This window comes from Chiloscyllium plagiosum, unplaced genomic scaffold (assembly GCF_037043375.1).
Source record: "Chiloscyllium plagiosum isolate Xiang-an unplaced genomic scaffold, Cpla_swu_hap1 HiC_scaffold_19, whole genome shotgun sequence".
Taxonomy (NCBI): Eukaryota; Metazoa; Chordata; class Chondrichthyes; order Orectolobiformes; family Hemiscylliidae; genus Chiloscyllium; species Chiloscyllium plagiosum.
The window spans coordinates 15656531-15669447 of NW_028270157.1; the positions used below are offsets into that span (position 1 = coordinate 15656531).

The 12917-nt window shown below is 38.8% G+C and overlaps 1 protein-coding gene across 10 annotated transcripts in view; it reads right to left on the minus strand.

Annotated features, from left to right (window-relative positions):
* Positions 1-638: 638 nt before the first annotated feature.
* The window catches only part of atp2b1a (ATPase plasma membrane Ca2+ transporting 1a), a 111757-nt gene continuing 99478 nt past the window's right edge, over positions 639-12917 (minus strand). For 8 of the 10 annotated variants that reach the window (XM_043709908.2, XM_043709906.2, XM_087997042.1 and 5 more), the window contains exons 17-22: positions 10080-10293; positions 8466-8677; positions 8267-8374; positions 4571-4753; positions 4180-4266; positions 639-1793 (exon numbers count right to left, since the gene is read on the minus strand). In XM_043709908.2, coding sequence (XP_043565843.1) covers positions 1485-1793; positions 4180-4266; positions 4571-4753; positions 8267-8374; positions 8466-8677; positions 10080-10293 — 1113 coding nt within the window. In that variant the 3' untranslated portion in view covers positions 639-1484. Of the gene's footprint in view, positions 1794-4109; positions 4267-4570; positions 4754-8266; positions 8375-8465; positions 8678-10079; positions 10294-12917 lie in introns of all 10 variants that reach the window. The other 2 variants (XM_087997047.1, XM_087997046.1) reach the window with 2 other exon arrangements.

Here is a 12917-nt window from a genome sequence, read left to right on the forward strand (position 1 = left end):
AATCTAGTCCCACCTGCCTGCTCCATATCCCTCCAAATCTTTATTATTCATGTACTTGTCTTTTCTGAAAGCACCAAATTTAATTAACTTTCAGAAGTCTTGCTGCAGTGGGATGTTCAAAGAAAATTAGTTCTATATACATTTATCTACACAAGTGCAGAAATATTACTACACTGCCTCACTGAAGCAGTTGTGGAGTTCCCCTGCCTAAGAGATGTCACAATGACTTAGGATTTTTTGCCAATCATCCCACCCCACACCATTTCTAAAACATCGGAATTTATCAAAATGCACCACGTCGAAAACCAGTGCAACTGAATGCTTCAGTAGTTTTGCACTGTACTCCAGCCTTTTCATTTAAAATCATGATCCACAAAAGGTTATCCACTTTGAAATCAAATGTATTTACGTGATGCAATGCATTGTGCTCCACCCCCAATAATTTCTGATATGCCCAAAGGGCAGAAAAAATGGTTAACTGGAGAAAGATACTCTATTGAATCATTAAACAAAGAATGCTATAAAAGAACAGATTTTCAAAGTTGTCATCAGCACGGGTGCTAGAATAGCAAATTTAACAAAAAAAGCCGTGCTCACATCTGAACAAATCTAACATTTAAGGACAAACACAGATAGACTAAAGTTATGATGCATTTGATTTAATCCATTTGATGAGTTGACAAATACTCTGAAGAATCTCATTATACATGGCTGTTTTCTTCCACTTAACATTTCACCCATACTCATTTGTGTAGAGAAAATCTTTGCAGTTCATTTCCCAGAAACTAGATTCTGAAACAATCATTGAAAAATCTGTGCAAGTATTTAGGGGCTTCATTGGGAAAGGGACCATAAAACAATGCTTAAGTATTGTATGTTAGTAGTGTTATCTATTATTTGGCTACAAGTTATGCTTTTTATCTACAATATTTAACAAGTAAATCACAGGCATATTTAGTACAGTTTCAATTGAAACACCCTTTTTCCTGAAAATACCAGTAGTATTTGAAGGATTAGTTTCTCTGCATCGTGTGTCAGGAAGCCACCTACCTACAAACAGAAGTATCTACAAACCTTGTAAACAGAACTGCGTTATTTAAAACATAAATAATTCAAAAATATTAACAGCCAAGTAGCAGAAATTAAAGTATCAATGAGGCAGGGCCTGAAAAACACCATCCAGAAAAATCAAGAAAAACTAAATGTTCAGCTAACACACTGCTCAGGACAATTCTTACAAGTTGATTTTTCATCCTCTGTTACAGAACAAATCCTCAAAGCAAGTCATTTTTATACCAGGTTGGTGTGTCACTTGGAGTTCCAAAAGCACCCTTAGTCTGGCAGAAAGCTTAAGTATCTACATTCTTGGTGTGTCTTCTGTTGAAGTCCAAGACAAGAATATCTTGTCAATCACACAGTGTAAAAAGACCCAATTTTCTTTTCTTGTAGCTCACTCGATCTAGTCTGTTAACATTCTGCTTACACTAGAGAGACGTTTCCAGACTATGTAGTGGGCTTCCTGGGATTGAAGAGGTAGCAGACTTGCTTGTGTTGATTGTAAGATGGATCCCACTGTCAACAGCATTGTTGTTTTCATTGAGAGATAATCTAGGTGAGGTATCACGTTTTGTTGGTGCTTCTTCATCACCACTTTCATCAATTAGAGGGATGTGAGTGTCAGAATCTTCTATTCTAAATTCTGGATGCGTCATAAAGTTGTGGATTGAGCTGCGAGATTCTGGTTTCTCTAATCCTTCATACAAAGAACTACGGAATGCATTCACCACTCTGAGCTGTAAGAAAATATACACAGTGTCAGATATTTGAAGTAACGGATTAGGTCTGATAATGTTACAGAATGATTAAGCTGCATGGAGTTGAAATCCAGTTACATAGCAACATTTGAAATCTGTATCGTGCAGTATGCAGTGGAAGTTGAAGAACTGGAAAGAACTTTTAAGACCGTTTAGAACAGTAAATAAAATCTTTAAACAAGCATGTTACCTTGGTGTAAGCACTTAAGCTGATGTACCATAAAATACAAACAAAGCAGTTAATGCAGCAATACTTACCAGCTCCCAAGATTCATGAACCTCACTTTACCAAAAATTTTCAAAAATGCAAAACATGAGCTACAAAACAGGACCACCTCATGCGTGGGTTTAGGATGCCACTGACTATGATAAAAAGCCAAGCCTAAGATAAACACAGCATTAAGAAAATGAAACATGCGAAAATCCTAAGTAGAACCTGTGCAAATGTTCATGTATATGCCCAATGCTATTTACATGGAATTTAAATTGTATTGAGGGAGGGAAAGAACGACAAGGATGAGGACAGAAGGGAGAGAAAAGAGGTGGAGAAGAAAGGCCAATGCATTCAGAGACTTTATGAAGCAAAATTTCATACAAATATATAGTTTACTGTTATCATACAATGTCTGCTATTAGACTTCTGATCATTGATCTGATGAAAAGAATGAATTCCAAAAGTGGCAAATGTTTTAGGTGCTTATGCTTCCTCAACTGGTCTAGAAGTAGCCCTGTTACTGTCCTTGCACGATAATCAGGAAAACAGATTGGATTTCTTTTAAGAAAAATTAATTGTCAACCTGGAATTCAATACATACAAAGTCAAACAGGATTATTCCATCACTACAGAATTTGAACTGCAACGAGCAAAGATTGATACAGAACATATTTAGCAAAGCTAAGCTCTTTTCATTAGGCCAAAGTGAGGATTGCAGATGCTGAAGATTAGTCAAGTGTGTGGTCCTGGAAAAGCACAGGTTAGACAGCTTCTGAGGAGCAGGAGAATTGACTTTTTTGACAAAAAACCTTTCATCAGGGAAGTGGGCTGATTGCTGAAGAAGAGCTTTTGCCCAAAATATTCATGTTCCTGCTCCTGACGCTGCCTAACCTGCTGTGCTTTTCCAGCACCCCACACTAGCAATCCGAAGGAAATTTATAGTATTAGGAATGAAAAGAGGAAGTGATTTATCAAACCAGGGTAGGATTGCATTGTGCTCAGAAGCAGCACGAATTAGTTTGGAACATATAAAAAAATCTAGTAGTCATTTCTTTCCTGACACCAATCCAGGTAGTCAATTAAGTGGAGATAAAGGACCATAATCAGTTTATCATTCATCTTAAACTGGAGTGAGTAGAACTATTCATAAGTCTTGGACAATCCCAGGATGGACTTTGCTTTATCAACTTCAGAATTATGGAATTCAAATTTTGGATAAAAAAGCCACAAGACAGACTACGTTTAAGAATTCCAAGGATTTACACTTCAGTCAGTTACACAAGTTGAGCACAATTCTACTGAACAGAACAACTTGCTTCTTAGAATACTCAACCAATGCACAAAATATTGTAATACAAACAAATAGGCTAGGACAGAAACAAGTAGCCAAACCCCTTAAACTATTAAAAGTCAAAAAGATAGTTGATATGATTGAGTTTGAAGTACAGTAAATTCAGAAAACAATGTGTGATCTTATTGTTCCTTTGAAATATGGATTTGGCTGTTTGCATGGAAACATTGCACAATCATTTACTAACTCAGGCACATAAGGCAAGGAAAGAAAAACTAGTTGAGTTCCACAAAATATGGCAAATGCTGTAAAAAGCTGCTCACAAAGTGTTCAGTTTCATTCTTGTTGCTGTAACAGAAAACATGTAGACCTAGAAAAAAAGTATGCAATATACAGCCCAACACGGAATCTGATTAATGTAGAGATAAAAATCTATTGTTAATAAGTAGAACAATTGTTTATGGATTTGTTAAAAATGGCATTTTATACATTAGAAATAAAGGACCTTGAAAACTGGGCTTATACTCAAACATTTACACAGGCACTTGAATATTAATGCAAATTATGTATTGAAATTTGGCAGGACCATTTCAGCCTTCAATTTTTTTCTGCAAGTTTTAAAGAGTTCTAACCCTCAAAGAAAATAAAATCTGAAGACTTGGTGACCACATAAGAAAACTGCATGAACAGACTGAAACAAATGAAGTTTGGAGGGTACTAAGGGAGAAAATGAGAAACGTTAGGCATGTGGTTCAGGAAATGTTAATGTCATGCACTAAGAAAAACTCACACCCCACAGTAGTAGAAGCAGTAGTGGCAGCAGTAAACACTACATGTGTAGGGGTAGAAACATTTGTTACATCATGGTGCTGGCTGGCGATGGAAGGTTGCCGCCTTAGAGCTCCCTGAAAGGAAGTTCCAGTCTGGAAAGCATTCACTACATCCATCTGCAAGGAACCAGAGAATGTGACAGCTTGTTCAGAGAGAGAAAGAAAGAAAGAAAAAAGAAAACCATCCGATCTATAATACACAAGCAGAAATTACTAAAAGGCAAGAGTTTACAGGACAGCAGTAGAGTTACAGTTAATAAAAAGCAAAGTAGTCTGGGGTAATCCTGGCACAGGCCTTTTCTTCCATTCCAAAAGTAGGTAAATAAGACCATAAGAAAATTGGAACAGGTGAAGGGCATTTGGCCCCTTGAGCTTGCTCTACCATTCAACAGGAGCATGGCTGATAATATTGCATTTATACCTGAGTCTGTATTCTGTTAAGACCTCTGAACCACAAGATCTGACCATGACGTAATTCTCTCTCTGCATGGTCAATTTCTTCAATATCTTCTTCCAACTCATCCTCTGGTATCTCGTCCTTTTGTGTGCCAAGTCCAGCTTCTTTGAGAAATGTTAAGTGACTTGTTGGAATTGTAGCAATCATCTATAAACAGAAACATTAGTTTCAAGTCAACTACTGAATTTCACTTAAACTTCAAAATAATTCTCAACTCAGTGTAGAAATTCAAACAGCTTATTCAAAGAATTCAAATTAGCTTATTCAATACTCTATAGATTTCAACTTCAAATCTAAGTTTAAAATTGATCAGAATTCCATCAAGAGAAGGATAAATGGGAGAGACTGCAGACCAACATTGAAAGGATGAGTCTAAGCAGGTACATCGTGACTAGGAAGGCAAATTGAATGTAGTCTTGTCTACAGAGGGGGCAATGGCCTACTGGGATTATTGCAGAACTGTTAATCCAGACACCTAGATGTTCTGAGGACCCAGGTTCAAATTCCACCACAGCAGATGGTCAAATTTGAATTCAATGAAAATAAATCTGGAATTAATGATGACCATGAATCCATTCGATGGTCAGAAAAACCAAACCTCACTAATGTCCTTTAGGGAAGGAAATTACCATCCTCACTTGGCCTATGTGACTTTATATTGAGGACAAAAATGGAAAAATGATACTGTTTTAAACCAAGGAAACGGGAAGAGGAGTTTTGAACACCTCACTGGAACTCAATTATATTTACTGTTGCCTTTTCAAGGTGGGGGGGGGGGGGGAGGAGAAGAAAAGAAGGGGGGAGAGAGCATGCAGAGTAGAGATGATTGCTGAACTTAGTGTGTGCTCATGGAAGCTTTGCCCATAGACAAACTATTCATTCAAAAACAAGAATAAGTACCAGTTAATGTGGGCCAGTGGTGCTCATCACAGATTTGCTTTCGGACAGATCATGAACAATACAGCTGCAGAAAGCCTCCATTCTCAAGACAAGCGAGCAATGAACATAACTCTCTTGCTTAATAAACACTACCACTAAACTCACATGCATGCTAACAGATGAATCAAAAGAAACGTTAAGTGGAGAAAAATTGCTGGGGAACAGTTCAATAGCATTATTCCACAGGATTCAATGAGGTGTCCTTTTGCTTCTTGACCTAATCTCCAATCGCTTTTGCCCAAGTACCCCCCTTTTTTTTTTAAAAAAAAACATTTAAGATGCAGTGTGGTTGGCATACTAATTGTTCAGTCTGGTTAAGGGGCTAGTTTTATCAGAAACAGTAAAAACTAGCTATCTTCAAATTCCTTGTTACTGCTCTTAAAAGGAGAAATAACTGCAACATACTTTAATGACTAGTCCAGTGGCTCTGACCTCCACAATCAGTGCTTAGAATGGCTGGTCATGGCCCACATCAATTCTACTCTGCCTCAATCCCCTGCAATCTGTCTACCGATACAGCATTCCACAGCGGATGCCCTTTCCCCAAGCACTGCACTCATCCCTGGAACATCTGGACAAGGCAACCTATGTCAGACTCCTCACCGACTACAGCTCTGCCTTCAATATCATTAACCCCTCCAGACTGATTCAAAACTCAGACCAAGGTCTCATCTCTGCCGTCCACAATATGATCCTCAGCTTTCTGACCCACACTACAACTTCACAATGCAGCTCACTGAAGCCACCACCCCCCACCCAAGGGATGTATCCCCAGTCCCCTGCTGTACTTCCTGTACACCCACTACCAGGTTACTAAATTCTGAACAAACATCATCTGCAAGTTTGTTGATTACCACAGTGGTAGGCCATATCAAATGAGTCAGAATACAGGAGGATGATAGAAGGCTTGCTAATGTGGTGCAATGAGAAAAATCTCTCTCCCAAAAATCAGACAACTAAAGAACTGATCATTGACTTCAAAAAGGGAGAACATACCCCTATCTACATTAATGGAACAGAGGTTGAGGGGAAGGGGAGAGTCAGGTTCCTAAAAGTTAACTTGACTTGGACTTTCCACATAGATGAGATGGTCAAGGCAGCACACCACCACCACCTCTGCCTTCGGCAGCTCAGGAAATTTGACATGACCATAAAAAGGTCCCTCACCAACTTAAAGTGCACCATTGAAACATACTGTCCAGTTGTTTAACAGCCTGGTACAGCAACTGCTCTGCCCAGGACTGTAAGAAAACGCCAGATGGTTATGTGCATTGCCCGGACATTATGGAAGCCAACCTCCCATCTGTGGGCTCAATTACACTTCTTGCCATGGACCCCTAGCAATGCTTTCCCAGGACCTCTTCCATCAGGTAGAATACAGAAGCTCGAATACATTCACCAGTAGGTTGAAGAACTTCTTCCCTGTTATTGGACTGATGAATGGACTATAAAAAGATCAGCATTTAGTTAAATGTTGAACTTTCCTACTGCACAACCTTAGTGATGTAATCTGTATGCTACTGTCAAAGTTTGTTTTTCCATGCTATGAAGTGAGATGCTACTGCCCCTTTAACAATGTTGTCCTTGGTTTTTGTTTCCAGAGGGGCCATAACCCCAGAAGTTCTAATGCATCTGGTTTGGATAGGTTCGAGAGCCAATTTGATTATGACAGATACTGCCTCAGGGGAAAAAAGGTTTTCAGGTTAAGAAAACATGTACAATAATGGGGTGTGGCTAGTTCTCCCAGCCCCACTTTTTTCTTGTTTGGTTTTTAGCAAGCAGGCAGTTTGAGGCTGCTAGTCATGGAGGGTGTTCCATGCTGAATCTCTGCCATCTCTCCCTTGCAAGACCCAGTGTTTGATTTTACCTTTTTTGGCAAGAGCTGTCTATGAGGATCATTGCAGGAATTTGGAACAGAATTATGAAGGTCACACAATATGTTGTGTTTTCAAATAGGTTAAGTTATTCTATATTCTGTTCCTTTGTTTCATTCAATAGTCTTGCAAATAAAATTGTTTTGCGTAGTTGGGCCTGCTGCATCACTCCTGAAATATCCACCTAACACCTGCTTAAAACAAACTAGAAAAGTTAGGGTTTAGGCTACCTTGAGGGGGTCTGACCTGGTCCATAGCATAATGGATGTCCTCGCTTACTTTGATCGGCCTATACTGCTTGTAAACAAAGCTCTTCATTGTACTTAAGTACATGATAAATCAAATTGAAACTCCATAAAGCTTAGCACAGATTTGTCCAGTGAAATGCCTAAGTGTTCCTAACAATTTGTAGATGGCTGGTGATCTAGTTAACACCAGCCACAAAAAGGTTAGAACACTTAGCCATTGTTTAAGTATTAAACAGATTACTATCAATACCAATCCAACACTGAAATAATTAGCCTCCGAACACCAGAGAACATGAAAACTTCGTGAAATATATAGATCACCGAATTCTGTAAAGTGGCACTGGCCAGTCTTAGACAATTTAAAATCACAATAGACCTAACAATCTAGACCAGGCATTCTATGCTTCACAAACCAACTCTGCCTTTTATTCAAATTTTGTTTTCAGGAGGGAATCATGACAAATATTCACAATGTTATGACAAATTATTTCCAACTGGTAACTGACTTATGGTAACAGTACATTGAAAACAAAAGATTTCTCTGCAAGACAAACTGTTCCTATAATAAAATGCAAGGTAACTAAAAGCAAATTGCTTACCTGTCCCCAGATTAGTGTTCCCATTCCAAGAAAAATGCACCATAACCATTGATCAGTTGTTAGCTTAGTACAGCTAAATGGCTTCCCACCAAATTGAACAATAATGATCTGGAAAAAAAATAAATATTGAGACTGCAAACGAAAAAGTGCAATATTTAAAATCAAATATTAGCATAAGTTTGTCAAAGCAGTCACTTACCTGTACAATAAATGTTCCCAGTACAATTGTACAAAATATTATATTGTTGAAAATTCCATCAAAAACATTTCTTTCACCATGAATTTTTCGAGCATTCACTTCATTAAATAACTGCATCATGACAAATGTATTAAATACAATTGTGTAGTGCTCTGAAGGGGGGGCGTGAAGAGGAGCATTTCGTCCACTGTCAATGTCAAATATTTTTTCACCTGAATTAATTGAAAAGGTTACATTTAAAAGACAAATTCAAGTAGGAATACAAAATGGCTACAAAATCTGCAAAGTCAAATAAATTTAGATTAAAAAACCTTCCCCATCCCCAATTGAAAGTTAATTCCAACAGAAGCTACTTATTGTAGCCAAATAGCCTTTCCCTTCATGTCCAAGTGATTGGTCACAGCAAATTTAGCCTGGACAACTAGTGTGAAGCTTTGGGATTTCAATTAAACAAAGTAAACAAATTCAGGTTGGGTTCATTCTTTTCACAGCACGTAACTTATCTAGTTCTCTTCATGAAAAACTTTACATCTTTAATTTTTCCTGAATTTCAGCATCGTGCTTGATCAGTTTTCATTTTGCTTTATTTTGTGAAATTTAGAAACAGCCAACTCCCATTCCATCAGACAGTAGAGACAAGTTTTCTTCATATTTATTCATGTGTGGGATGTGAGCATTGTGGGATGAGCATTATTGGCTGGCCAGCATTTATTGCCCAGCCCTAGTTGCCATCTTGAACCACTGCAGCCCACCTGCTATATGTTCCCATGTACCTACTGATTTTGTCTTACGAGATGAAAGTGATTGGGGGTTTGGAAGGAGCTGTCTAAGGATGCGAGAGAATTTTTGCAGTGCATCTTGTAGATAGTAGCAGCATGTATCAGGTGTTGGAGGAAGGAGTGGTTGATTGTGGATGTGATGTGGGCTGGTTTGTCCTCTATTGTGCCAAGCTTAGTGTTGTTGGAGCTGCACCAATCCAATAAAGTGGGGAGTATTCTATGTCACTCCAGTCTTGTAGACAGGTTTTTGGGAGTCAGGCATGAGTTGCTCATCAGTATTCCTAGCTGCTGACCCGCTCTTTTAGTGGAAGATTTATTAAAATTCAAACCTACATTTTACAGGATCCCCTCCTCGACCTTGCTGGTTTTCTTCAAGTCAAATGATTTCCCTTTTGTAAAAAGTTTATCAAAAGCGATTCCTTCTCCAACTGTACAATAATAGGTTCCATTAGTTTACTGGCTAACAAACACCTACCTAACCTTTGGGCCTCATTTCTTTTTACTGAATTGCTGGGCTCAGTTTTTAAACTTGCAATTCTTTCTAGAATTTGGGAAGAAAAAAAACACCTCTGCAGAGCCAATGCAAACCTCTGAAGTAGCCCAGAGGAAGTTATAGTAAACCCAATTTCAGCTCCAGCTTTTTAATCCTACAAATAAATTAAGTTACTGATTTTTAAAGAGCTTACAAGTATCAACTCCGATGAAGTCATTTGTAATCCAAAATCAAAACATTTTCTAACTAAAATCTTAAATGCTATTTTAGTTAACCTCAAGCCACTGGCATTTAAATCCTAATTAAAAATTCTGAAGCTGGAGGATTCACAACACTGCTTACCAGCAAACAAGAGTGTAAAAACAACGACGAGTTGGTAGACAGCATGACCCAAGATATTCTTCATCATAGTACGAGAAATTAGTGGTTTATTTCTGCCATAAGGCCTCCGTAGCAGGAGTGCTTCTGTGGGTGGTTCAGTGGCTAAAGCAAGTGATGCAAACGTGTCCATGATCAAGTTTACCCAAAGCATTTGCACAGCCTTCAACGGAGAATCCTAAAATTCAAACAATTTTTAATGTTTAAAAATAATTGAACCATATTATTTCAGAGTACTTGATCAAGTTCTGGAAGAACAATTATTGCAGCATGAATGCTTTATTTTCAACTAACTTGAAGTGCAACTAAGAAAATCCTGCAAACACCAGACACTTCACAAGCCTTGAAGGATAATGTTTGACAACATTGTTCCACATGGCAGTCTTTCAGATAGTTAGGAAAGACAAAGACAGAACAATGAAAAGTTGAAGTAGTTGACTGACTTAATTAGGTTACTTAGTATATACCAACAGTGAAGAGAATTAACTGTGCAAAAATCTCTCAAGGGCTTTCCTTCTACTTAAAAGGTATCAGTCCATTTGCAGCTCTCAAGGCTATTATCAAAGCAGTAAAACAGCAGTATTCTGAAATAATGAACCACAGAATGCATGTACAGGTCAAACATTCATGAGCCTTTTATGTTGGGACCATGTAAATGGTCATAGTTGCAATCTATGAGTGTTGCTGACCAGAAGGCACAGACAAAAGAGGACCGAAGCAAACACCTAGGTTTCGTTGTCTTTTGACTAGGTTAAAAAAAAAAGCTGCATTGTATCAGATCTTTCCCATGTTCAGGGTACTAAACACTGGTGTATTTTTGCTCTACAATAGGCAAAGTCACCTTGCATCAGATGGTAAAGTGATAATGTCAGTAATCCAGGACCCTGGGTCAGTCTACAGATATGGGTTGGAACCCTACCATTGTAGGTGAAATTTTAAATCCAATAAGTCTCTGAAATAAAAAGCTAGCCTAATGGCAACCGTATTAGCATCTCTTGCCATGAAGACCTATCTAATTCAGTCTTTTTTAAGGAAGGAAATCTGGCATTCATTCTTGGCCTGGTCTTGTTATGCCCACGTTCCATAAGTGGCATGTTACTTCCAATTACAAAGAGATGGGTCGTCACAGCAAGAGATGCTGCTAATACGGTTGCCATTAGGCTAGCTTTTTATTTCAGAGACTTATTGGATTTAAAATTTCACCTTCAATGGTAGGGTTCCAACCCATATCTGCAGACTGACCCAGGGTCCTGGATTACTGACATTATCACTTTACCATCTGATGCAAGGTGACTTTGCCTATTGTAGAGCAAAAATACACAAGTGTTTAGTACTCTCAACTTTAGCTGTTCTTTGTTTACAGAAGGAAACTACTAGTCATAGAACCATAAACTCACTGATCTCAACTCCAATGAATCTATAGGCACTTGGAGTGAAAGTGTACTTACTCCAAGCATGTTTGGGAAACAAAGCACCAATGGAATTATTGCAATATTCTTTGAAAGATGGAAAGTTGAAATTATAGAATTGTTCCTAAACTCCTAGACAGTGTGCATAAAAGTTCATGAGGACAAGGAATACGTAAAAAGCTACAGTAGGGAAGAGAAACTCCCAAAGCAGTTATGACGACAATGATAAAGGAAATACAAATTCTTAAAAGTTAAGTACTAAGACAAGAGGGGTCATTGTGGCATGGCAAATCAGGCTAGGACTTTTATACTTAATAGTATGGTCCTAGGAGTGTTACTGAACAGAGGCTCTTAGGGTGCAGATTCATTGTTTCTTGAAATTGGAGTTGCAGGTAGACAGGGTATGAAGGAATTTAGTATGCTTGCCTTTATTGGCAAGTGTATTGAGTGCAGGAGTTCAGAGGCCATGTTGTGACTGTATAGGACTTTGGTCAGGGCACTTTCAGAATATTGGTCTCCCTGTTATTGGAAGGATGTTGTGAAACTTGAAAGGGTTCAGAAAGGATTTACAAGAATGTTGCCAGGGTTGGAGGGTTTGAGCTATAGGAAAAGGCCGATTAGGCTGGGGCTTTTCTCCTTTATCATTGGAGGCTGAAGGGTGACCCTATCGAGGTTTAAGAAAATCATTTGGTGCACAGGGTGAATACACAAGGACCTTTTCACCACAGAATCCAAAACCAGAGGGCTTCGGTTTAAGATGAGGGAATCGATTTAAAAAGGGGCCTAAAAAGGCAATGTATCCAGAGGGTTTTGGTGTGGGAAATGAGCTGCCATAAATAAAGTCAGATGCACAGTATGGAAACAGACCCTTCGGTCCAACTCATCCATGCCAACCTACCAGATATCCCAACCCAATCTAGTCCCACCTGCCAGCATCCAGCCCATATCCCTCCAAACCCTTGCTATTCATATACCCATCCAGATGCCTTTTAAAATGTTGCAATTGTACCAGCCTCCACCACTTCCTCTGGCAGTTCATTCCAGTTCATTCCTCTGGCAGTTCGTACCACCCTCTGCATGAAAACATTGCCCCTTGGGTCTCTTTTATATCTTTCCCCACTCACCCTAAACCTATGGGCTTCCCAACCCCAGGGAAAAGACTTTGCCTATTTATCCTATCAATGCTCTCAATTTTGTAAACCCCTAAGGTCACCCGTCAGCCTCTGATACTCTAGGGAAAAACAAGCCCAGCCAGTTCAACCTCTCCCTGTCGCTCAAATCCTCTAACCCTGGCAACATCCAAGTCAGTATTTTCTAAACCCTTTTGAGTTTCACAACATCTTTCCGTTAGGAAGGAGACCAGAATTGCGTGCAATATTCCAATAGTGGCCTA